This window comes from Phalacrocorax carbo, chromosome 5 (assembly GCF_963921805.1).
Source record: "Phalacrocorax carbo chromosome 5, bPhaCar2.1, whole genome shotgun sequence".
NCBI classification, from domain to species: domain Eukaryota; kingdom Metazoa; phylum Chordata; class Aves; order Suliformes; family Phalacrocoracidae; genus Phalacrocorax; species Phalacrocorax carbo.
In genome coordinates this window covers 22672035-22685730 of record NC_087517.1, presented here as the reverse complement: position 1 = coordinate 22685730, position 13696 = coordinate 22672035, and the positions used below count along the sequence as shown (strand labels likewise).

The 13696-nt window shown below is 36.4% G+C and overlaps 1 protein-coding gene across 3 annotated transcripts in view; it reads left to right on the top strand.

The window, feature by feature from the left end:
* Positions 1–13696, top strand: part of LRP2 (LDL receptor related protein 2) — a 138631-nt gene that overhangs the window by 14745 nt on the left and 110190 nt on the right. For all 3 annotated transcript variants that reach the window (XM_064451539.1, XM_064451538.1, XM_064451537.1), the window contains exons 2-4: positions 4837–4944; positions 7120–7242; positions 9776–9892. In XM_064451539.1, the coding sequence (XP_064307609.1) occupies positions 4837–4944; positions 7120–7242; positions 9776–9892 (348 nt within the window). The remainder of the gene's footprint in view (positions 1–4836; positions 4945–7119; positions 7243–9775; positions 9893–13696) is intronic.

Sequence of the window (13696 nt, the reverse complement as noted above, 5' to 3'; positions counted from 1 at the left end):
TTTGTTGAAAAAATGCAGGTTTTTTAAGGGTGGAACTGTTCAGTTGAAAAACTATTGCTTTGAAGAACGTTACTCTTTTAAACACAAAAAATCTGTTGAGAGAGATGATTTCTGAAGTGTAAAGTAATTGCGGGAGTGTAAGTTTCATTTTTGAGTGGACAGTTTGAGTGTGGTACAATCTACCCTGGGCTTAATACATTCTTCATTACTTTAACTCTTTTATTAAAGCTTAACTGTTGAAGAGGTGTTAGTAATTCTCAAAGGTATTGTGAGCACAAGGAAGAAAGAATGAATGAGGGTTTTTCGCCTATTCTGTATAGTCAGAATAGACAGTCATGGTGCTCTTAATCTGTGGATGACAAATGTAATTAAAAAGATTTGGAGTAAAAGTTAAATGTATGAGAGACATCACAGTTGAATGGGCAGGTAGAAAATGAATGAAAAGAATTAGAAAAGACTAGAACTGTTCAGAGAGGAACTGAAAGGAGTCTCAAGTAATGCAAAGAGTGACAGAGTAAGGCAGTATTGGTTTGCATTATAAGATGAACATAACGTTCTGATTTAAATACATGAGGATTGAATTAAGCTTTAATTCTCAATCTAAATATTTTTACACAAACTTATGGAGCAAATGCACAGAGGTTGAGAGGATGTAATGGACTGCCTTCGTGTTGAAGACTGTAGCCCTATGGGTTAAACTGTTGTGCTGTGAAATACCCAAAGCTACCAATCTGTCTCTCCTCTGGAGTTCCATATGGCTTAATGTGACATTGCGTAACATTCATTAGTGGTGTGAAGGTTCACTACCATCCTCTAGTGGCAGCCAGGTTTGTCTGTGGCAGTGGTTTAGCTTAGGATACTTCATTCCTATGCAGGCAACAGTTGTTGGGCAAAACTTGTCTTGCAGAATGTGAAGTAGTTGTATTGAATAGTGCTTGGTAGTGCATTATTTCCTTTGGTAAGAAATAATTTTTTTAAATTAAATTAAAAGCAAAAAAAAAGTATTTTACTTGGTTAGTGTTTTGTTCAATCTTTTCACTGACAAAATCACTATTGTGTTGCTTTATTCCAGTGGAAAATGACTACCTGGTGTAATCTTTGTGCAAGTAGCTTACCCAGAGCCAGTAATATTAGCCTTCTTATGGTTTTATCTGAGCAAATTGTGAATCTTAAACATTGACTCAGGAGTCTCGTAAGAGAATCCCAGACAGAGAACCATGGAAAGTCTAGTGACAAATTTAACCTAAAGCCCAGAGACAGTTAGTGTAGCAAGAAGCTTAGAAATAGTGCTTTTGGCTATATTTTCCACTGGTGTTTCTGATCTTTGGTTTGCATTTTTCAGTGCATTTTATATTAAAGATTATATCATATATTTGATTTTTTCCTTGGTGCTTTCCTGAATTTTGAGCAGTTGAAACAGAGCTTATTTTTCAAAATTATTTCTGCTAATGCCCAGAGATTCTTCTTTATATATGTTCTGATGTGATTCATAAGGTCTGCTATGCATTTTTTAGCATTTTACTGGTGCTTTGATCACAGTAGGAAGACTAAAACTGAATTACAGTAAAAATAGAGCAACACCAAAAATTCAATCATTTCTGAATTTTGAACTTTCAAAAGTCACCTAGATTATTTTCTGTTAGCAAATTTTAAGCATGAAAATGAAGACTAATTGTTTTACTGCTTGTTTTTAAACTTGGTGGTTATTTTCTCCAGGAATCCTGCTAACAGGATTCTGTTTGCCAGAAAGAGGTGTCTGGTTTTATCAGCATCTGTCAGAGTAAATCAGAATTTCTATGGAAATTAGCTCATTAGTATTAATTGTTGTCAATGTCTGGCTGATTCATGAGCTGCCTTGCCATTTAAAAAAAATTTTAAAAATCTCTTATTGAAAGCAAAACCTTCCATAAAATTACTAATGACTATTCCTTCAGTCAATTGGGGCTTCAAATAATGACAATAATCAAGCAGTTACCCCTTGTCTTCTGACAGTCCCCGCTTTTGCTGAAACCCAGGTACTGCAGGCTCACTCACATTGCATAGCATATGCCAATGGAAATAGACTGTTTGGATGTATGTGCTTCCTCTGTGGATCATTACTAGTCAGTGTGAGTAATGCCTGCAACATTTTTACTTAATACTGTTTAAAATGTATACCTAAATACATAGTAACTAAATAACAATTCTTCAAATCTCATAAGTTTCCAGTACTCGTTTTTAGCAGACTGTGTACAGTTAAGTTTTGAGAAAATGGTCTCTGTAGCTATCTATAGTAACAAACCTGGTTATTGCTGACATGGTTATTTTTCTTTCATTCTGGATATTTCTCCTGGGCATTTGTAGCAGTAATTTTATAATCACACATTTTTCAAAGTTAGAATTGTTTTGTTTGCAGTTGAAACGCAAGCTTTGTAGAACCTTGGTGAGAAGTGCCCTTGATATTGCAGATCACTTTTACTTCTTCCATATGACTTATTTTCAAAGATTGTCTTTTTAACGAATTAACATCATTATCTGCTATGTAATTTTCTTTGTCCTAAAGATAATATAAACCAGTGATAAGTGAAGTATCAGTCTTTCATATTTTTATAGGTGTTTCAGAGCTCTCTGCCTTCAGTTATAAGTAAGCATGGAAGATAACTTTTGAAAAGCCTAATGCCATAATTAAATGAATTATAACAGGTCTGCTGAAGGATTGTATAAACAGACGTTGATACAGCGCTTACTGTATGTAAGTGTGAGCAACTTAAACTGTAATTCTGCAAAGTATTACAAAGTGTAGAACTGCGTGATTTGCAGGTTTTCTGTTAACAATTAGTTACCATTTCTCATCTTGTACAGAGACTGCTATGTTTGTAATGCTTTCTAAAATGTTTATCAGTGTTATCTCCTAATTTTTATCACTATAAAGGTATGTTTAACTGTAGTAACTTAATACAAGATAGGCAAAATAAATGAGCAGGGTTGTACATAGTACTTGAATTTTTTTTGGCTATTTGTCATTTAAAATAATATACAAATTGCTCATATCGCTCATTTATAAGCATCTGTTCCATTAGAAATTCTAATCATGTGGATGCAGATTTAATTCTGTATTGTAACTTCCTTTTAAGTAAGTGGCTATGAATATTCCAGTGGTTTTGAATAGCAATAATATACTAAATATACAAGCGGATTTAGTATTTGCTTTGCATAGTAATTTCAATCAATAAATAGTGGTTTATGTGTTGTGTTTATTAGAGCTTTAACTGCTAATCTCATATGGAAATGTTGCTTTGTAGGGCAAAATCCAGTGAGAGGGCCTGGGATTCCAGAATGAACTTGTACATTCCTTCAGGGCATTTTTGCAAGGGAGGTTGTTGTGTTTTAAAGGTAGTTGATAAGAGACCTGCACCACCAACCCCAGACCTGCACCACCAACCACCATCATGCATTAGTCTATAGAAGGTATTTGGGTGAACGTACTCCTGTACCACTCCGTACCACCATTTATCCAAGTGAAATTTTTGACCATTTGCAGGATACATTATAAATCAGGATGTCACTACCAGACAATCAGATTTGAACATTCCTTGCATAAAGTAGCTTGCCTCTATATCCCTTAGGAATACATCACTTAACTGTGTTTATGTGACAGTGTTGATATCCCTGGTTTTACATGAAAGTTAGGGTAGCTTGTTATTTATGTCATCATGAATTCAAAAAGTAGGTGGTTGTGTTTTATGTATACTAAAGTTATCTTCTCTGGACAAATCACTCAGAATAATTGAAAGATGTAATTTTATTATATGGCTAGTAATTAAATTTTTTTTCTTTGGATTTGGGCATTGCTACTTCCTCAGGTTTTTTCAGTGTTCCCCTCTCTGAGGTGTTGACAACAGATTAACATGAAACAGAGCTCTCTTGAACCTAATTATGTTATAGCTCATTGTTTTTAGGACCTATAAAACTGTTCACTCCCTTTTTATGAGGCTGTAGTCGAAAGGGAAGGCCATAAACAGTGCATTTTCTCTTTCCTACGGGACTGGAGATTTCATTAGTCGACTCTAATAAAGGCCTGATCCAGCTGCATTCAGACCTGGGAATGAATGCATCTTTTTCAGGAGGTCAGGCAGTAGGGAATGACAGCAGGATAGCTTTTGATCAGTCATAAATGAAAGCCTATTTTCTTTTAAAATTGTTTGCTATTCAAATGTTGACTGAAGACATGCTTTCCTGAACTTCAGAGGAAAGATTTTAAATATTAGGGCATTATTAAAAAACAAAACAAAACTGAGGTCTTTCTATACTTTCAAGCAGTCACTGCTGAAACAAGATTTCCACATCAGCTAAGGGGTTTATTATTATTATTTTAAATCCTCAGAGACTCTGGGGAGGGCTGATGTTTAGCATGTTTAGCCCATATAAATAGTGTGGAAAATGATGCCCTACCTTTATTTCAGTCTATACTGCTTGTGAATTTAAAATTGATACATTCCTGCTAAATATGTTTCTGTAGTGTAGGTGCTCCTTTGACACTTGTTTGGGTTATTTTTAATTTTTGGGTTTTTTATAATATCCAAATATTAAAATTATGGGAATTTTCTAGCAATTTAGTTGGGAAATGTCCTGTAAGATTTAGAGCTTGTTCTTTTCCTTTTTTTGGTTGACTGGGTGTGCAGAGATCTTTTTTATATGTATACTTATTTATGTTTTTGTATTATCATAATATTATTTTCTCTCCTTTCCATGCTGTAAGGTGATGGATAGATTACAGTTGCTTGACAGGAATGCACTCTACTGTCTGTTTTTACGTGCTGGTACTACTAACCTGCTTGTTGCTCTGCTTTACCTCAGGATGCGAGCGGGGGCAGTTTCGCTGTGGAAATGGTCGCTGTATTCCTGCAGATTGGAGGTGTGATGGGGCTAGAGACTGCTCAGATGATACAGATGAAGCTGGTTGTCGTAAGTAAAAAAACTATAGAGCAACTTTTCTGTAATATAAGAGATACTGAGATCCCAATGTGCTCAGCTGTACCTGTGGTACAAGAATGGATATTGAAGGGGGAGAAAACTCCTAGCTGTCTTGAGATGACTGCAAGATCTACTTAAGGGTCTGATTTCTTGAGTCCATTGGCCTTGGTAGTCAGAAAATCAGGTAGTGCTCCATTTCTAACATGACCCAGCCTTCTCTTAAATTTGAGTGTCCAATAATGCAGTTTCATTTGATGACTAACGTTCTAAGTAGATGTAAAAATGTATTGTATTCTATTATTGCAATAATCCTGAATATTGGATGTACATACAGCTACCACCAGCATCACTTGAGCTCCAAATCTTTGGATCTTTCAGGCCTTAGACAACAAGCTGTACCTACTGCACCTTATGTAGAGTCTTGGTTAGCTGTCTAGAGTTGGTCATGTTATCCTCAGTGCCAGCAGCTCAGGGACAATAATTGCATTTAGGTGGGCTGTAATAACCATGCACAAAGATTCTCTCAAGCTGAATGTTAAACAGTTGTGAAAATGAAGAAGTTCCCTCCACGGTCTTGTCAGGGACTTGCCTGCCTTTTACCTTCTTAGTTCTGTAGTGTTCTTTGAGGTCTTGTGGGCTGGTGCAGTTACCAGCCCACTTATAGGTAAGGCCAGTTTTTGCCCCTCAGCTACTGGGGACCGAGACTAATTTATGTTGGTTCTTTTCACATTGGATTGTTTCTTTGCTGCTTGACCAATATAATAGTTGGAGGTAATTCACACAGCTTGGCAGTCTGACCTGTTACTTAGCTCTTTAGCTCCAAAAAACCAGTGCAGTTCTGGATGAAGAATGACTTAAACTGGCAAAACAAAATGGTGGTGTCCTAGAGCTTGCTATTTCAGCTTAGTTCTGAGCTGCAACTGGAAAAAGTGCTTGGGCTTTGAACAAGGAGTGGGTAAAATTCACATTGACTTTGTGAAAGATAAGAAAAAATAACCCCCGACACTTACTACATTTGTCATAGTTATAGGCATGAAGTTAAGTTGTTCTCATTTTCATACATGTGATGAATTAGGAAGATGAAAATGAAACTCTTCAGTTTTTTCAGTTAATTGTGCTTTAAAAAACAATATGTTAATGTGGTATAGGTAGTGGGGCACTTAAGAATCTAGGAAGATAGTTTTAAACTGTTTAAAACTGGCTTAAGGTTAAAATTATATTACAAGATTGTTCTTCAGTTCTTAAAACAGGAATTAAAAAAAGTATGCATGAAGTGCATTTTCTGTAGTATGTGATAGATTTTATCCTCTAATTACTTCACTTCTAATGTAATTGTGTAGGTCTTGACTCTAAATCTACAGAGTGATTTGATTTTCTCCCTTGATGCTTTGTTTACACTGGTAGTTGTGCTTGCATATCATCCCATGAGCATAAAGTGTTTCTAGTTGACTTTGCAATACTGCAAAAACATGACCCTGAGAAAAAAGACAGTTAAGACAAGAGCCCTGTCTACTGGATTGTGTTGTGCTAGTGATTCTTCCCAGGAGTATTAACTAGGGGTGAAGTAAGCTGTAACACAGTTTCAAACATTTATTTTGATCTTTCTCTCTGTTGGCTCCCTGTTTGGCTATTTGAAAAGCACAGAATGGAGCTGGGACAACATTCGGATTGTTCTGACCTGACCCTCATCTTTTGCCTCATGAATTCACAGAGAAGAGTCATGACCTTGTTTTTAAAGTCCTTCTTCCTACCAGGGATAGAGTACCTGTGGTGGAGTGAGAGCAATTGAACAGACCCCTGTGAGACTAGGAACACTAGCATGACTCCATATATAAGTGGAAAAAAAAGAGGTTTGTTCAGAGGGCAGTTCAGAGCCTTAAGCTTTTACTGTGACCTGCCTTCTAGAGGAGCCTGTGCCTCCAGGAGAGGATACAAAACTGAAGATTCATACGCAGAAGTTCACTAAAATGAATTATACCTCTGAGCATCCTTCTGCTGGCCCACTTTCCCTTCCCTGTTTTGTGAAATGCTTCATGTGTTTCGTGGAAGTTATGGTCAATTGACACTTGAACCTTAAGTCTTCTTTCACCTTATGTAATTGTTTTCTTTGAAAGCATTTTTGTAGGTGTCTCTGAAATGACCATTTTTTTTCATTGCTTACACTAGCACAACCTACCTGTGAGGGAAATCAGTTTCAGTGTCAGACTGATGGCGAATGTATCCCACAGTCATGGGTTTGTGATGATGAGGAAGACTGTGAGGATGGCTCAGATGAACATCAACAATGTCGTAAGTATTTAAGTTCTAATGTTACATCAGCTTTGTGAAATAAGGTAATTCATGTAGCGGCATATTGAGAACATACAGAAACAAGCCTGCTGTAAGTACAGCTTTTACCAGAAGAGTCTGGTAAACTCTCTAAAGCAGTTTCTAGAAATTAAATAATCTGAAATAGATAAAATACAGAAAACATGTTCAAAAAGACATCTCCAGGTCTTGAAATCTGAAAATTACTGATGTTTCAGTTAATTAGAAGGAGAAAAAAAGGAGAAAAATATACAGTGCATATTAGTTTTATAGTCAATACAGAATTTAGTAGTTCCAAAAATTGTAAAATACACATAATACTCTGATATTCAAACACTGTCTCAGTCACAGAAAAAAGCTGCTTTATTCATTGCATAACAAAATTCACACTAGCATCTCAGAATTATATATATTAAAAAGTTCATTCCTTTCTAGAAAATTTTGAAGTTTATATGAATATAAAAAAGGAGGAATTATCAGTCAGTTGAAGTAAACATTGCTGAAAATTCTTGTACTGTCTTCAGTGATGCTATTTAATGGCATTATTGTTTGAAATGACCAGAGCCATTCTTATATTCAGATAGGAGAAATACCAAAAGTCCTGGTATGGGGTGAAGGTCTAGTCTTTCATTATTATTTGGACAGCTTAAACTTAGGACATAGTTCCTATTAGTATTTCACTTCAATATGCTAAACAGTGTATTAATCATGTCCAAATTGCTGTTTTAAACTAAAGTGTTTACTGTTCTCTGTATATTTTAGAGCAAAGAAATCATTTAGCAGCCTGACTGCCATAGCAGTATATTTTCAGTATTGATAGCAAGTATAGCAATATCAGTATTGCAATATCAGTATTGATAGCAAGATAAATACTGATAATAAAATGTTTCTAATTTTTTGGAATTTTGTGACTAAGCAGTTTAAGGGCTACATACAGTTAAGTATGTGCTGAAGTGATGAACAGTGAACTGAGATAATTATTGCATCAAATTAGATTCTCCACATTATTGTGTAAGACAGGATGGACAAATGTTACAGTGTTCTGAAGAACTGATTTCTTGCTGCTTCTGGTATTAGAAGTTTCTCTAAATGATGAGGATAAGATTAATCTAATTTCCTTTTGATTCTATGTATAATTTTTGGATAACTTCTTTAAACTGAACAGCTCTGGAGCTACTCACTAACCTCCTTGATTCAGGGGAGGTTCACAGGTTTAAGTTTTTGAAGAATTTTGCGCACAGACTTGGTTTATGCTTTTATATCTTGATACTTGTTCCTGCTGAGGATGGAGAAAATTGGAAATAAGGTTAACAGCCTTTTACTCCCCTCTTCCTCTGAGAAGGTGTCAGCACAACTGCTGATTATGTTTTAACTAAGTAATCTGTAGATAAAAAATGCGAAATGAGCAACAGCTCTGAGTTGACTTTTGAACTGGGTCACTGTAGCATTGTTCTCCATGTACTGGTTAATCATGAGTGTTAGTAACTATACAGTGGCACTCTGATGCTGTTTTTGAGCAGCAGAGTCCTGGTATTTGTTCTTATTCTTCTACAAGGGAGTTTTATCTCTGCTTGGGAGTCCTGGAGGAGCTCTTCCTTCTTGAAAAGTTAAATTTTTTTTCCTGAGGAAAAATAGCCAACAGCTGTTCAAGTCAAATATACAGAACTAAAACAAATTTGTTTTACTTCACTGTCTTGCTCTTGTTTTCCCTCATGACACTGTTATCCCAGGAGCTGATCTTGCTTTGGGAACACTGCAGACAGAAGAAGGAATAGAGAGCCCCTGTAAAGCAGCAGACCAGATGTCAGTGTATAGACTGGGATGGTGTTGAGATATAGCATGAGTTTGAAAGAAACAAATGTGCAAGTGGCAGAAGGGAGGAAAAGTTAGCAGTAATTTTGCCCTTCAGCTATATCTTCACAGATTCAATTAATTTCCCTAAGAAGAACAGAGAGTATAATTTAGCTGTAATGAAATCTAAGTGGAATCCCATGTTAATGTGGTTGCTTTTCACTGATGCAGCTGTCACGAGAAGAGACATAATCTATTAGTTATGAATGTAAAATATTCCTGACTGTTGAGGCCCTGGCTTAATTAGAAAGCAGTGCCTTACCTCCAGCTCTGCTGTGTTTACATTTTGGCATTCTAGTTGACCAAGAAACATAGTTACTGACAGATTTTGACCCAGTAATAGAGAAAACTTTGAAATGGTAAGAACTCTTAATTTAATCTTTTAGGCAGAGCAATCATAGAGAGGTAATTTTTAACCTAGAAGACAACTACTTCAGTGGAGAAAGGCAGTGACCTGGCAGGCTACAGAAGGCCTCATAGAGCTATGTTATCTGCCACGTGCTTGTCAAGTGTTCTTTAATCTTCTTGAGTACGCAAAAGTACAGGGGGAGAAAGTCTTATGCTAGTATTTGTGAGTAGGATGGAGTAGTTAAAGAAGAAGAGGGAAATTATTTTTCTGCATAAAAAATCTTGGTTGGTGGAAAAGACTGCCTGTTTCTTGCAGCGGGAAGGACATGCTCAAGTCAGCAGTTCACGTGTTCAAATGGACAGTGTATCCCGAGTGCATACTGGTGTGATCGAGTAAAGGACTGCACTGATGGAACAGATGAAAGAATCTGCCGTAAGTCTTAACTGTTAGCACTAGATCTGGTTTCATGTCATCTCTCTGTGGCATTTTAATAAATTTGCAAGATTAAAGGGCTTGTTGATGGACAGGATGACCACAATATGCTTCTTGTTACGAGAGTTTCATTTCAGATTCTTTTGTGTACTAGAGCTGATACTCTGATACAAATCCATTATATTGCAGAACTCAAATGCAAATTGCTACCATAAGATCAGGGCTTCTTGTTTGTCATTTTCTGAAAGATAATTAATATTGCATTGGAAAAAAAGCAAGCATGTTTAAATGGCTTAAAACATTGGGAGACTCAGGGCTAACTTTGCCAAATGTTCTCATATTCTTTTTGTATGTTCCTTATGAAATCAGTGGTAGCTATAAGGTGTATAGAAAAGCAGAATTTGACCCCAAATCACTTCTTTGAGGGACTTTGACCCTTTCAAAAACATTTGTATTCTAGACTGCAGTTTCCTGTGGAGGTGAAGCGGCATTGGGTCATACTGTATTTGGATAAGCTGTTTATATTGTGCCAACAAAATGCAGGTGGACAAGTATTTTTTATTCTAACTTCCCCAGAGTTGAGGCTGCCTGACTCTCTGGTGACAGTCTCCTGAGATCCTGGCCTAGGTTGAATACTGATGGAAATGACAGCAGACCACAGAACAAAGGCCACATTTTTCAGAGATACCGTTGCTTATTATCTACACAACAGTGTGTAACAGCATGTCTGTTCATTGTTAGTATTAAGGAAAAGCTTTACACATGTCATGAGTGACATGTAACATATGAGCTGCTATTCTACCAGTTAGAACCTAGTGTGCCTTTGGGAAAGAGACATAACTGCAAACTTTGCTCAGAACCAGACCTGGCATGGGAGGTGGGGGAAGAGGCTAGGATGCTAAGGAACAGATAAAGAAGCAAGAAATAGAATGCTGTTAATGGCTGCACTTTGAGGCAAAAAGGACATATGCACATGCCATGTAAAGGAAAACGAGCATATTGCATGGTCAGCCAACTGTTAGTGTGTTTTATCCCTGACTCACAAGCGGATAAAATATACGCTCTGCAGAATGAAAGGTGATTTAGAACTATATGGTACTCTGGAATAAAAGGTTGCTGGGACAGCCACCTTGGAACTTTTCCATGTGATAGACCCACAACCAATTCTGAAGTCACCAACACACATGGCTAAAGGCCAAGATCCAAAGTACCACATATCTTTGCTGGAAAAATATCTTCTGTAGCTTGGCATTTTTTTCCTCTTAAAGTTTAGAGGAAGAAAAGAGATTGGTAACTTAATTTAGCAGATCTGTGACACGTTAAAAAAAATCCTGAAGAAATTATGCTTGTTTAAAAAATGCTTTATCTGTAAATTAAAAAAGAGGTTCAGCATCTCTGAGAAATCTGTGAGTAGTGATTGAATACAGTGTGGAACAGCCAGATGAAATGGTGTGATCATTATAATGCAGTAAATCTGTGGCAGACTGGGAGTGGAGTCCTAAAGTCAATATTCACAATTCTTTCTTTAGACTAGAAGCCTCTGTGATGCTTGAAAATTGAAATGCACATTTTATTTCATGTTTAACATTCTCAAATAAGTAAATTAAAAGGCAGCTTGGAAAGGGGCCTCTAGATACCTTAACAGTAGCGCTCTACTGCTGTGTGGGAAAGCCAGTCACTGCTGCATCAGCCAGCAGGCCCCATGACTGTTGCGAAGGCAGCATGTTTAGCCCCGGAGAGAGGGACTGCCTCATATCATTCAACAGCCTCTAGTCTGGTTTATTAGAATATGTGTTGACAGTCCCTCTAAGACAGAAGAATGACTGTGACTTGGAACATTGAAAGCAGGAGTGTTGGACTAGTTTAAAGGAATGTGTTGGTGCTGAAGACAGGAGAAACAGGAAGAATGTAATGACAAGACCCTTCCAGACAGACTGCATAATTTTATTGCCTCTCTGTCTTTGCAAGGCCTGCAACTTTAAACAGAAGCTATAAGATAAAATTAATAATTTGGTGATTTTATGATTAACTACACATTAGGGATTAGTGTGTTAGATTTTACTGTTTTGAAGTAGATTCTGATACTTCCTTTGGATATTTATTTTTCCCACTGTTTCATCCATTTCCTTTTCCACACTATCTGATATAAGCAAGTGTAAGAGGAATATCACTATTTTTCCTTTTCCTTTGTCATTACTTTTCCCTTATTTAATTTACTGTAAAAGGTTTCATTAATAAAAATGAAACATCCATGAACAATGAAAGAAAAAAGCTATTTAGAATTTATTCTGTTATTTCATGGAGCATAACAGAATGCAAACTTATCATGTCTGTTTACTTATGCCTTGCACTCACTGATCTGTCTGGCAGCAGATTTAGATTGTAAAGAAGAAAGTTTTGTTGCTGAACAAGTTACGTTTTTTAAGAAACTAGTCAAATGCAAAATGTCACCAATATGAAGTAACTCAGCAATTAAATATGAAAAAATAGAACGAAGGAGTTCAAAGCCTTAGTCCATTTTACTGCTAATGGGATTAACAGCAAGGGAAAACTACCCATGCAGAGGCTAAGATAAACATCAGAACAATTTTTCAGCTACAGGTCATGTAATTAGTGCATTGAAGCTGTTTTAATTTCATAAAACTGTGGTTTTAGAAATTTTCTTTAAATATATGTATATAATATGTATGTATATAATATAAATATACTATATTTATATATATATAAATATATATACTATATTTATATTTATATATAATATAATATAAATATAAAATATAAATATAATATATGTAATATTTATATTTATATATAATATAATATAAATATAAATATTAAATATAAATTTAATATATATGTATATAATATAAATAAATATCAGGTTGTTTTTCTAGCTTAAATAGTCGGCAGCTAGCAAATACTTTCTTTTTAAAACTTTAGAAATGTAAAATGAAATGGAAGACTCTTCGGGGTAGCAAATACTTTTTGGGAGTAAGCAGCCAATACTGGTGTCATTTTTCTGTGTTACATACTTTATTTCTTTCAGTTAAATGTAGAATTCTCTCTCCTGCCTCAGCTTCATAGTTGAAAAATGAAAATCCCAGCCATGTCCATTTTCCTTTGCTGTGACTGACAGAATAACCTTCCTGGATACAGCTCTGGCAGCTGAGCACTGCACTGAGGCCATAAGGGAGAAAGGGGAAGTATTTTAAAGATGTGTTGTTTGAGGCTGATGGGCTGAGTGCAGGCCCAGAAACTCTGGATTTTTGATTCTAATTTTGATATTGAGTTGCTGCCATGGGTCAACTGCCTAGCCTGCTACCTGTTAATTCCTGCCTTTTGCTTGCTATGCTAAATAGCTGTTGTGGTCAGGAAGTGGGCAGCCAGGTCTGGGATGAGTTTGTGGAGAGCAGGGTGAAAGTGAACAAAGATCAAGAACTGAAAAGATCGTAAGAGGTGTAGTCCAGGAAGGAAGAAAAGGGCCATGGTCAGAGGCTGATGTTCTTAATGTTAGACAAATTACATGTAACAGCTACAGGACAAGACAGAAGAAAATCTCTCCACCAGGGAGAGCTTGGGACAGAGAAGTAGTAAAACTGGAGCAAGGTAGGGAAGGCATCTGAAGACTAGAGTTGCAGGGATTAAAATCAGGAATTAAGACCAGGAACGAGGGTCTGGTCAGTCTGCCAGCTCTCAAAGCATCCCTGCTATGAACACTACCTGATATTGTGTAGCTCATAGGACTCTTGGGCTTGGGGTAGGTCCTCTTTCTGGTGTCTCTGACAGGCTATGAGCCATGTGGGC